The 13,068-nt window shown below is 38.1% G+C and overlaps 1 protein-coding gene across 1 annotated transcript in view; it reads right to left on the bottom strand.

The window, feature by feature from the left end:
* The window catches only part of P3H2 (prolyl 3-hydroxylase 2), a 147,275-nt gene that overhangs the window by 17,264 nt on the left and 116,943 nt on the right, over positions 1-13,068 (bottom strand). Inside the window, exons 4-8 of the mRNA XM_015064368.3 lie at positions 10,003-10,134; positions 7,772-7,914; positions 7,346-7,435; positions 5,038-5,078; positions 3,694-3,788 (exon numbers count right to left, since the gene is read on the bottom strand). Coding sequence (XP_014919854.3) covers positions 3,694-3,788; positions 5,038-5,078; positions 7,346-7,435; positions 7,772-7,914; positions 10,003-10,134 — 501 coding nt within the window. The remainder of the gene's footprint in view (positions 1-3,693; positions 3,789-5,037; positions 5,079-7,345; positions 7,436-7,771; positions 7,915-10,002; positions 10,135-13,068) is intronic.

Raw genomic sequence — 13,068 nt, 5'->3', positions numbered from 1 at the left:
AGCAGACTCAGTTTATTGCCTTCTCCACTTGCACTTTGATGAGGCATGTGGCTGCATTAGACAGACTCACGTGGCAAGGAATGAGGCAACCCCCAGTCAACAATCAACTAGGAACTGCACACCTCCATCCACTAAGACTTTCAGAACCAAATTCTATCATCTGAGCTTGGAAGATCATTCCCTAGTCAAGCCTTAAAGAGACCCCAGCCCTGATCAAACTACTTGACAGACCCTATGACAGACCCTGAAGCAAGGGACCCAACTAGGCTATCCCCATATTCCTGACCTCAGAAACGGTGGGAACTATGGCATAGTTAATGTATGTTATTTTAAGCTGCTACATTTGTGTTATTTTTTTGTAGCAATAAAAAAACAGTAGACCCCCCACACTCCCCGGCAGAACCTCTTAACATAAAACACAGGTTGTTTGAGAAAGGCTGCTCCAAACTCTACAGCTGATTAACATTTGTTGCCAAATTGAGGCAGTTTCTCAAATATCTGGGAAAGTAAACTGGATATTCCACTCCCATTTAGAAATGTAAAAGAGATGTTCTGTCAACAAGCAAGACAAGATACTCGTAGGTTTGCTGAAAAGCATTTTCTGATATAAAACCCAAATAAAAATGGATGACTGAAGACGGGTTTAGTGAGCTCAGTTGCTTTGTACTTTGTCCTATTTTTTTTCCTTTTCTATGCTGAGAGTGTATTACTTTAAATATAATTACCTTATTTTTAAATATGGCTTTAACAGTTACTAAAACTAAAACATTTAGAAAAATGCCCACCATTATCAAGTGCTCTATAAGTATTTGGTATAATTATGTTGATTATTATAGTATCATCATCAAATATGCCTGGTATATTGTGTTATGTTTTGACTGAGGCATCTTAATAAGCATAAAAGAGTATATTTTAAAAAGTGCTACTAATTCCCCCAGTCCTACCACATGGAACACACAAAAATCAGGTGAAGAGACAAAATGCAACATGGAGTCTTAACTCCCTACACACCAACAGGTTCAGGCAGAATCTGTTCTAGATATCTGCTTTTCATGTAGTTAACAGAATCACCACTAAGCAGAGAATTTTATACAGAGCTTTCCTACACATGCATGTAACAGAAAAACAACCAACTACCCAACTATTAACCAAAAGGAAAAAAAAAAATAGGCAAAACAAACCCTGCTATCCAAAAATGCACATCTAGCAGCCTACAAATGACTAGTAGCACACCAGACAGAGGAAAACATTGAAATAAAAATAAAAATGTGGTCCAATAAGTTGTGGTTCCTGGGGCCTGATTTGATGGCTTCAGCCAACTCTTAACCACAGCTCAAGGAGATTTAGTTAAACAACTTAATTCTTCTCTCATTCATAAAGTATGTGCCTGGCTCTGACTCTCCGGTTGCAATAAAGAGGGATCGTCTAGGAAAATATTCCTTTGTGCTCACTGCCTGTGGCTCACATGCCAGGAAGAAGCATTTGACCATAAATATTATAACATCATACAAGTCACAACAGGGATGTGCTGAGTAACAAGCCCTTATGTGAGCATAGCCCTTTACGGTTTACAAAAGACTTTTCACACTGGTCTTCTGCAAAAAGTTGCAAGGCTTGTTTCACAGCCAAGGGTCATACAGCCCAGAGACACCAAGTCTTTAGTCATCCATCACAGCACAGCACATCAGACTAGTTGATCCTGGAAAGTGGGACTCCCGATTCCAAGTTCAGTGTTATTTCTACTATACTGACTGGGATTATTATGGAGCAAGACCTTTGGAGACTGGTATTGAAAGGAGAATGGGTAAGTGACAGATGGTTTTAGTGAGAGGAGAGGCACGTTCCATGGAGTGGTGTCACTCTGGGATGTCGTCCTGGGTCACTCCTGCAGTGTTTAAGAGCCATCCAGTTGGAATACTACTAAAAACTGTTAGGTAACCAGAGTAGATGATGATGGCTTTGTGAACGATGAGAAAAGCTGAAACGTATTCTACATGGTGAAGCATGCATCCTTTCTCTCCTCCCTGACATCTTTCAGCCAGACTAAGATATGTAAGTGTTTTCTGGTTGGGAAACTTGCCTCTGTCTACCACTACCACTGATTTAGAAACTATTTAGATCTCCAGTGATTACACAGAAGGCTTTCCAGTGGTTTCCCACAGAACATCGTAAGAAGCGGTAGCCCGTTCAACTAAGCAAATTCTAGAGAAAGGACAGAATTTGGTAGCCCAGCCAATCACGGTCTCTCTCCATCCTGTACAGTCTCCCACTCTACTCTTTATACCAGCCTTCCTAGTCAGGTTCTGGACATCAGAGTCCCTGGTAGCCAGAAAAAAATGCTTTGAAGTTTGGCAACTATCCTGGAGGTTCCCAAACATCCACAGCAAAGTGCTGGCTTATTGGCATGTACTTCCTGGGTGATTTCTCAGCTTAAAAAGCAATGTGAACTCTGGCTGACCATGAAATTCTCTGGCATTTATAAAACAGCTCGGGCTTTGTGGCTGCAAACTGAGGTCCAGGTCAGATTAGATGAGCATATTATCCTGTTTACTGCCTCAAACTGACTTGGAAGCTAAGGAAGGAAAGGGCTGGGAAATGTGAGAGCTAGAGAGAGCCAGCAATTTTCAAATCAGCTAGAGGAATGTGCTGACATACTCTCTGGTTGGGGAAAGGAGAACTGTACTTCTCAATGCAGGTTTTTAAAGCCTTCTTATCATGCACGTATTTAATCAATAAAGAATACACTTTGGATATCTATGTTCCATCTCCAGGTAAGGAAGGGAAAATGGGCTTTGGATTCAAATGCCTGGGTTCAAATGCCTCCTCAACCTGTTAAGAGCTGTTGAGACACCAGGCGAGTCACTGTGTCTCTGTGAGCCTCACTTTTCTTGCCTGTGAAGTGAGGACACTTGTCTCACATGAGATGCTTTCAGTATTCAAACAAACGGTGGGTAAATTTGCTTGAAAAATTCTAAAATAGATAGCTATCCTAATAATTGTTAAGGGTCACAACTGAGTACCACCACTGGGGCCAATAACTTATTATTATAACAGTGTTTGGCTCCATTTATAAACTACTTTTGACAACACTCTATATATGTTTGCACTAATTTTGAACTGATATAAATAGGCATATGATGTTCTGCTCTATCTCTGTGCCTTTGTTCCACTTGTTTTCTCCAGCAGAACGGCCCCCTCCACACCTCTGTCAATTCACTAGAATCTACTTATCACTCAGATCCCTGCTCAAGCATATGTGCCTCAGGCATCTTAGGTTAACTCTTGTATATCCATATGACCTGCTTCTTCAAGTTCCCCTGATTCAGTCTATTCTGCACTATCTAGCACTCACTCGCTGCACAACAGAAGGAAGCCCTGGGAACAGTCCAAGCCTCAGGTACTTAACCGAGGGTCCCAATGATCATTCAATCCCTGCCCAGCTCACGGGATTCCTGCGGGAAACAGATGAGGGAGTGACCTTGGAAGCACTTATATTGAAAACCAAAGGCAATGATACACATCTCTGAGACAGTCTTGTTTTTGAGGCTTGCTTTCAGAATTTTATAAATGTCCTAGCTTAGTCCTAACTCGTTACTTTCCAGAGAAAGTGGGCTCTTCCTTAATTTTATTAAGAACTAGCCAAGTCTCATCTCCTTTCCCTCCTGCTGTAAGTAAAAGTGCACAGATACTTACCCTCTCTTAAGTCTCGATCTATCTTGGGTGATGATTTTTTCCCCATTGACAATCCATGAACTTCTGCCCCCTCCACGTTCACTCCTGAAGGGACCCTGCCATTAAAAACAGTTGGAATTGAATTTCTCACTGCATAAATATGCTCAAAGACAAAAGCCACCTTACTCAGGTAGTCTGTGACTCCATATTGTGTATTTTTGTTTTGCACAAGTCCACCTGTTTTTCAGTATCAAATTAACTGCCACTGCCTCCATGAAGACCTCTATTTCCTCAAAGACTGTGCTCTATTTCACTTCTCTAAATCTCCTTAGCAACTTTTTTTTTTTTTTACAGTTAATTGTATCCATAACTTTATCCCCTTGGGATTAGACATTAAGTCTCAACAGAGAGAAAAGAATTATCGTGTGAATCTTTGTAATGTTCAGAGTGTTTTATTTTTGTCTGGAGCAGAGTGCATCACTGAACAATGACTGAATAAAAATAAACCGAGACCTAGTGTAGTGATTCTCGACTATTCCAAGAAAGAAGACACAAGTTTTAAACTTGGCAAACATCCACATCATAGCAATGATGTCCTTTCAATATCCATGGATTGAATAAACCCAAATACGCAGGTGCACTCTTAGGTATCTTCTGATAATTTTAGGCCACCCAGAGGTTGAGGCCTTGAAGCCTAGTGAAAGACCACAGAATTTTGAATAGGAAGATCTCAATCTGCCAGTCCCTTGCAGTGACACTCTGAGAGAGTCCTTTGCCTTGTCAGAACCTCAGTTTCTGAATTTGAAAATGAATAGGATAGACCATGTCATCTCAAACACGTAACTCCAACGTTCTAGGATTCCTTGAACTGTTCATAACATATACATTGACTTTTCACTTCTATCATTTAGAAAAACGAGGTCCCTTCACTTCCGGTTAGATTAGCTCCACCTAATATTTCAGCTTGCAGTGAAACTTTTTGAGCTTCTTGCTTTCAAATGCAGTAAGACAATTCAGCATTAACAAGAAAAAAAAATTAAGCTCAATTCTGTTAATAAATCACAAATAGCATCCAATTTTCTCTGATTTAGAATCACAGAATATTTCGCCTTCAGGGATCACCTGCTCCAACCCCTTAAACTGGAGGAAAAACACAAGACTGGGAAGGAAGATAAATCACTCAAGGTCACACAGAAGTACAGGAAGAGCTGGGACCAGAAGTCTGAGGAACTAATTCCCAGTGTGGAATCTTTTAATTATGTATTTTTGCTTATTTCATAGAGACAAGGTCTTTATACTGAGTATGAATTTAAGTATTTCTCCTCATTAAAAATAAACAGATTGTGTTCTGAATGAAGAACTCACCGATTCTCATCCTGTCGTCCTCCATATCGGATCCAATAATTCTGTTTTAAATTAAAAACAAAGAAACAAACATAAAAACCACTTCAGTAGCTTTATCACTAAAACGTAACTCACAAAAATAAAATATACACTTAAAACACTCAAAAGACCTAAATCATTGGGAAACTTGCACACTGTATAAAGATCCAGTAAATAACTTAAACAGGTTAATAAAAAAAAAAAAAAAACAAAACAGTTAAAGTTGATGCTATTTTGGCAAAGACAATATGCTGCACAAATGGATTTTTTAAAGTAGCATGGAATTAGCCTAAGCATTTATATTTTTTGTCCAAGAAATTATTTGGAATTTGGTGTCAGGAAGACAATTACATGATCATTTAGTCCAACTCCCTTATGTTTTTTGAATAAAACAAACACACAGAAATGTACAGCTTGATTAATCATCTGTGTAGGATCATAAAGTGACTTTTTCTGAAGTCTCTTGGGAGAATGAAATTTTAAGAAGATAGTAAGTAGGGCTGGTTATAAGCATGTTAAAAATGTTTATTAGAGGGGTGCCTGAGTGGCTCAGTCGGTTAAGTGCTGGGCTCTTGAAGTCGGTTCAGGTCATGATCTCATGGCTCCTGAGATCGAGTCCCATGTCGGGCTCTGCACTGACAGCGTGCAGAACCTGCTTGAGATTGTCTCTTCCTCTCTCTCCCTCTCGCTCTGCCCTTCTCCGACTTGTTCTTACTCTCTTACTCTCTCAAAATAAGAAAAATGTTTATCATATACCTTAAATTATCCTAATTTTTTTAATGTGCCAGTAAAAACTGACATAACAAAGACAGAAATGAAAAAAATATGTTACAAATAGGATATATTACTAATATTGTTTAAAAAAAAATTTTGAATGTTTATTTATTTTTGAGACAATGAAGAGACAGACTGTGAGTGGGGGAGGGGCAGACAGAGGGGCACACAGAATCTGAAGTGGGCTCCAGGCTCTGAGCTCTCAGCACAGAGCCCATAATAGTGCTTTTTATAAACATATGATAATGTACATTATATAAAGAACTTATATGTAGTTAACCAACAGGTAAGCAAATAAAAAACAGGTATGCCCAGATAACTCAAATCAGAGGAAAAGTAATTAATCAGAATATGTGAAAAATTTATTTTTGCCGGTCATCAAAGGAATACAAGTTAAAACAACAATGATATACCATTTTGTACCTAAGAAATATGAATGATTTTAAAATGTTATTTCCCATTGCTGAGATGTTTGTAGTAAACTAGTACTTAAAAAAAAATTGAAAGAGAGAGATAGAACACGAGAGGGAGAGAGAGGCAGAGGGAGAGAAAGAGAGAGAATGAGGGAGGGAGAGAGAGAGAAAGAGAGAGAGGGAGAATCTTAAGCAGGCTACATGTTCAGTGTGGAGCCCAACAAGGGGATTGATCCCACAACCCTGGGATCATGACCTGAGCCAAAATCAAGAGTCGATGCTCAACTGACTGAGCCACCTACGCACCACAGTAAACTGGTACTTTTATGAATTGCTAGGACCAATGAAGGTATGAGAAAACTCTCTTAGAAAAGCAATTTCAACAACTTTAAAACTTCTCATATCCTTTGATGGCAGAATAATCCCACTCCTGGGAATTTATTCATAGTTCAATACAGAGAAAAATGCTTCCTGCGTTAAATATGGTAGAAAAAAAGTCAGAAACAAAACAAATGCTCAGTCTCAAGAAAATCATCATTCATTGCATGTCAATTCCACATATGCAGCTAAAAATGATTTAAAAAGGTATAAACATGTAGAAATTGCTTATGAAACCTTAAATAGAAATCAGAACAGAGATCTCTCTGTACCACAGTGCCGGTTCTGCAAAAAGCGTGTCTTCACATGCAGAATGACCGGAAGCGAACACGGACAAGTGGAGGAAAGTCAGCACAATGAATAGTACAATGGAGATCGATTTTGTTCTTCAGCAGGGATTGAAGTCTTTTAATGGTTAAAATGTATAAGAGAAATACAAAATGTTGCATCCAGAGTTCAATAAATAAAACCATCAGGTACAAAACACTTTTCCCCAGAAAAGTTTGCTTTTGACTTTGAGTCTCAGTGCTATGGAGATCTATTAAAGTCTTTTAACATTTAGCATACACATTGAATAAACATCCCCCCCAACTCCCTGGGTTTTGTTAATGTAAGGCAAGAGATTAGAATTTTCAGTAATTGAAGCTGGGAAATAAAATCATAAATAAGAAGTCCATCAAATAGTTCTCTAAAGAAAACATTTTCTTTTTCCTCTTTGCTCTTACTGGCTCTGTGTATGAAAATCCCAGACCCTCTGCAGCTGATTTTATTAGTTCCGATTCCAGTTTATGACGCTTCACGAACATTGCCAAATCCTAGAGGGAAAAAAAAATGAAAGAAAAGTTTATATTTAAATAACAGTTAAGAAATATGATAAATGTTCAAGTGGAAATATTTTTCATTAGACAGTGACATATGAGCTAAAAAAATATGCACAGCTACAAAAAAAAAGTCTCCATCTCAACAGATTTTCACAAGCTATCACATATGAGAAAAATATGCTCCTGGCATTAATAAGCAAAGTACAAAAGAACTGGATTCTACAACATTTACTGAATTGCTAGATAGCTTTAAGAGTGGTGCTACATTTTTACCAGTTCTGCCCAGTGCCTCTCACAGAATGCAGTTTCCTCTCAGGACATTGGTCTCACCTCTCTGGCCTCAATGGATGCTGGGTCACTGCTGTCATCTAGCAGGCTCTCATAGTAATCCACATTGTCTAGTACATCCTCATCATCCGGATGGAGGAGAAGATAAGCTTTAGCACACTCCAAGGCTTTCACGTATTCGCCAACTGAAACGCCAGAGAGCTGCAGCATTAGAGTTAGCCTACGTCCATCTAGAGGATTTTTAAGAAATCTAGAAACTGTTAGAGGTCAGCATTCAACATGAATAAGAGGGAAGACAAGGTAAGGCTGGAGAGCACACACAAAAATAGTCACCAATTAAAACAGATTCTCAAATACAGAGAACAAACTGATGGTTGTCAGAGGGGAGGTGAGGAGGGGGATGGGAGGAATAAATAAAGAGGATTAAAAGGTACAAACTTCCAGGTATACAATAAATAAATCACAGACTTGAAACGTACAGCACAGCAAATACAGTCAATAAAATTGTAATAATGTTGTTTGGTGACAGATGGTGACTACACTTATCATGATGAGCCCTGAGTAATGCACAGAATCGTTGTATGCCTGAAACTAATGTAACACCATATGTTAATTATATTTCAAAAAAAAAAAAATAGCCACAGACAAAAGGAAAGACATGATTTCAGGTGTTTAAGAGGTACTATCTTTGGTCTGCTTTGGTGCTAGATGTTTTGCATCAATTATTAAAAGTTTCCACCTGAAGATGTTTGCTACAACTTATATCATTTAATAGAGATAAACAGAGCAGCATTTTTGGGAGTTAATTCTGTGTTTGTACTGAGTTTGACAACATGATATCTAAAACCAATTTCAGCAACCACAAGTCTATTGATTGCTTTTAAACATAAGGAAAGATGCTCAGTCTCTCTTTCTCAATTAGATACATAGAAATTAAAACTAATTTGAGATAAAAAAAAAATTTCACCTAATGGATTGGTGAAATATCTAAAATTTCCCCAGTATATTCTATTGATGGGCAATGAAAAATGTACTCCATATGAAAGAAAATGTGGCAACATCTATCAAAATTTTAAATGAAGAAACCATTCAACACAGCAATTATACTGCTAGAAATTTGTCCTATATATATATTTATGTGTGAATGTGAAATAACTTACATAAAATGTTATTCATTGGATCCTTGATTGAAATAGAAAGCTGTAACAAACAACACAATGCCCATGAATAAGGAGACACATAAAATAAATTATAGGACAATGATATGCTGCTATAAAGAAAAATGAGTGAGGAAGATCTCCATGTACTGACACAATTAGGTCAAACCATATAATATTGCCAAAATTTGACCATTTTTGACTTAAGCAAATGGCAATTTCATAGGCCCAACTTACTAAAAAGCTTTAAAATCTGGTGTGTGTGTGTATATATATATACATATATATATATATATATATATACACATTTTTTTTAATTTCATGTTTAAATAATCTCTACAGCCAATGTAGAGGGCTCAGACCTACAACCCCAAGATCAAGAGTCACATGTTCCACTGACTGAGCCGGCCAGACGCCACCGATATATATTATTCAGTGAAGAAAACATCGTAAATAACAGTATAAATAATGTGCTACCTTCTATGTATAAGAGGGGGAAATTAGTTGGTGTGTGTGTGTGTGTGTGTGTGTGTGTGTGTATTTCAAAGAGATAAATCAGAAACTGGGTCGTAGGGCATGAAATTGGGTTGCAGGAAAAAGGAAGAGAAGGAGGCTTTTATGATATTCAGTCTTTAGACCTATGAATATATGACTTTCTTTAAGTTTATTTATTTATTTTGAGAGAAGTGCAAGTGGGGGAGGGTCAGAAAGAATCCCGAGCAGGCTCCACACTGTCAGAGGAGGGCCCAATGCAGGGCCTGACCTCAAGAACTGTGAGATCATGACTTGCGAGGAAATCAAGAGTTGGACGCTTAACTGACTGAGCCACCCAGGCGCTCCAATATATGACCTTTTAAAATTAAGTAGAAAATTTCAATTTAAAAATCATGTAAAGTGTCAGCCTAGTATAACTTGCAGGGCATTATCACAGCATTTGCCCACTTGTGGTTTCACCTGCTCTCATTGGCCTGAGCTGCAGTGATGTGAGTTGAGAGCAAAAACATATTAATCCCCACTGCCTCAATGGTAAACTGAGAAATACAGAAGAAAATGCAATGTCTGTAATGATGAGCAACACCCCTCCCTCAAAGGTCTTCAGGATAGTCCATGCTTTACCTCGATAGTAGGCAAACTGTAGGTAGTCATAATGCAGGGGAAGAAAGTTCTCAATTGGTGAGAGGCGGCCAGGGCGGGTGGCAAGCTCCCTGACGCATTCATGCTGACAAACCAGCACCTGCATATAGTGATCTGGAAGACAAGAGTAAGAGGTGGGTCCCTCCTGTCTGCCAGAGTGTCCAGACTTCAAGGTCAGAGCCACAGTTAATGTAGGGCATTCCTCACTTCACCACACTGCTAGAGTGATCTCATTATTATCTTCATTTTATGAGCAGAAATCGTTTTCACCAAGGAAGTAAGTGACTTGCCAAGGCCTCCTGATCAGTGATCACTAAAGTAACTAATAGTAGATTCCAAATCTTCTGGACCCTGATCTTTTCTCTGTATGCACTCTCCCCTTCCGTGTATCTTTTTTCTACATCTCCTGAGAGTGACACAGGCCATCTCACCCCACCCATGCCCTGCTGCTGATGTATCTTTCCTGTTTAATAACTCTGAGGCCTCTCTTTGGATACTGGGTGGCCTGAAGTGTTCTGGGTGGAGATCGGATGTTCAGATCCTGGTCACGCTAAGGAACAGTTGAGAGGAAGTAATTGCCACACAGTTTGTGTACAGAAGAGAAGCAAAGATGCTTTTTCTCCTTAACATTTCCTAAAGGGGAAATAGAATATATATATATATATATATATATATATATATATATATATATATAATTTATGTCTATTAGTCAGGAACCTATTCCACTCACTTACAAAAGGCTCTATCACTTGAACATTGGAAATTCTAATACTATAGGGACTGGTAAAATAGGATAAGGAGGAAAACTAAAGAATTTGGATACACACTCTGACTCTTTGTGTCCCTTTATTTGCTCCCATCCTTCTCACTTACAAATAGGATTCTCCAGTGTAGAGGTTGTCACACTCCCTCTAGCTCTGGGCTCTATCTCATCCAAGCATGAGCTGAGGAAACACAAGTGGCTAATGTCCCAGAGAAGCAAACATTTCCTACATTTTGCCCGAATTATTTTTGCAATGAAGATGGAGATAATCTTTTCCAGATAGAAGAGAGTTTATTCATGCTTGTGCAGAGCAGATTCTCATGAGAATGACGATAAAACCTTCTGACATTATGACTTTATATTTTATTACCACAAATATCTCCTTTCAAAAAGGTTCTCTGTTGGGTGGAGTTTGGCTTGTATCTTGATGACTTGAATAGGGACCTCAGAACACAACAAAAAGGGTGTTTTCTGGTCTGTAGGAAAATCCACCAGTTTTTGCACAGTCTGGCTAACTCAACCCAACATGGCACAGCAAACAGAATCCCTACAGCCCACTGGTTCTTAACTACAGTTGGAGGCTGGGAGGGGAAGAATGAGTTCTATTTGTTTAGCATCTTATAAATAAATAGCTATATAAAAATCCAATAAATAGTTGTTTTATTTCTTAGGAAAACAACAAACAACCTTCAACTGTTTTGTTCTTAGTTACTTGGCCATTGGCATGTCTCTTACCTTTTAATACCCACTCCTCCTAATTCCAAATGACAAGCAAAAGGGAGAGGTGGAAAACACACCCAACAAGAACGCCAAATCTGAATGGAGGTATTTTTCAATGTAAGATATAAATAGCAACAAAATGAGAGTGACGCAAGGATATTCTTTAGAGTTTCAACAAGCACAGTCATAAACAACTGCATTGAGAAGCCATTTGTATTTTTCTCCAATTTTTAAAGTTCTTCTAACTCTAAAAATTCAAATATTCTGACTTCCTAAATACATTCTGTATTTTAAAAGCCAGTTTCAGTCTTAATTTAGAACAGTTTTGAAGCAGACAAGAATTTACATACAGCTATGCTGTATTTTATTAGTTGTATTTCTTTTCTCCTTTTTATATCACATGTTATTATACAATTATTATGTTTTAATAAGTTTGAGATCTAAGTCACTTGTGTGGGAATACTTTTTAAAATTTCCTTCTCATAATAAATTGGATATGCATCGAATTCCCTAAAAGACTTACCATATTTCTGTAATATACATTATTTGATTGAGTTTTAGGAACCATGCCTTTCTAAATCACTTGTCTTTACTGGAAGTGGGGGTAATGTTGGTGATAGGTGTAGTAAGCATTAAGAGCCTACGTTAGGAGATCTCTATTTTTTTCCAGCAACCAACATATTATGATGACCTCGAGCAAATCATTAAATGTTTTTCTGTAAGTATCAGTTAGTTAATTTTCCTAAATCAGATGTAGGACATTTGTGAGAGCTCTTCAGTAGCTATTAATGGAGGCAGGTGTAGAGGAGATTGTGGGGGTGGAGACAGGATACATATCCTCCTTACACTACTATAAGATTATAAACTATAATAAAGGAAAAGGATTTCCAAATAAAAGATTAAGTGCAAACAAATACTCAACAATTGAAATGTGAAACACATATAAAACTGACATTAAAATGAACAGTGCTCACAAAAATGTAGGCAGATGACTTTGCCAGAGGCCTAGCAAAACAAAACCTTTGGGGAAAAAAATCCTCAATAATTCAGATATTTTTACTGATTTTAGGTGAATTGAGTTGGGTTTTGAGTAACTGATAAGGAGGCAAAGAGTTCATCCAACAAATTGATTTCCAGTGTACTTCTTTTTTTTCACTTTTTTTAATGTTTACTTATTTTTGAGAGAGAGGGAGACAGAGAGCGCACAAGTGCGGAGGGCAGAGAGAGAGGGAGACACAGAATCTGAAGCAGACTCCAGGGCCTGGGCTGTCAGCACAGAGCTAGATACAGGGCTTGAACTCAGGAATCAGGAGATCACGACCTGAGCTGAAGTCAGACGCTTAACCAACTGAGCCACCCAGGCACCCCGATTTTCAGTCTACTTCTTAATCTGAATTTTAAAAGATGTTTCCTAAATGTCCCTCTCAAAGACCTTAACAATTTATGACCTACATGTTCAAAATATAGAGTATGAATAATCCTTTTAATCTGCAGTGTGATGATGGAAAGTTCATTTCCTTCTTTTCTCCTTCCCTTCCTTTTTCCCTCCCTCCCACCCTCCCTTC

The sequence above is a fragment of the Acinonyx jubatus genome, chromosome C2, assembly GCF_027475565.1.
Source record: "Acinonyx jubatus isolate Ajub_Pintada_27869175 chromosome C2, VMU_Ajub_asm_v1.0, whole genome shotgun sequence".
Lineage (NCBI taxonomy): Eukaryota > Metazoa > Chordata > Mammalia > Carnivora > Felidae > Acinonyx > Acinonyx jubatus.
The sequence above is the reverse complement of the archived record's forward strand: the minus strand, read 5'-3'. Positions and strand labels throughout refer to the sequence as shown.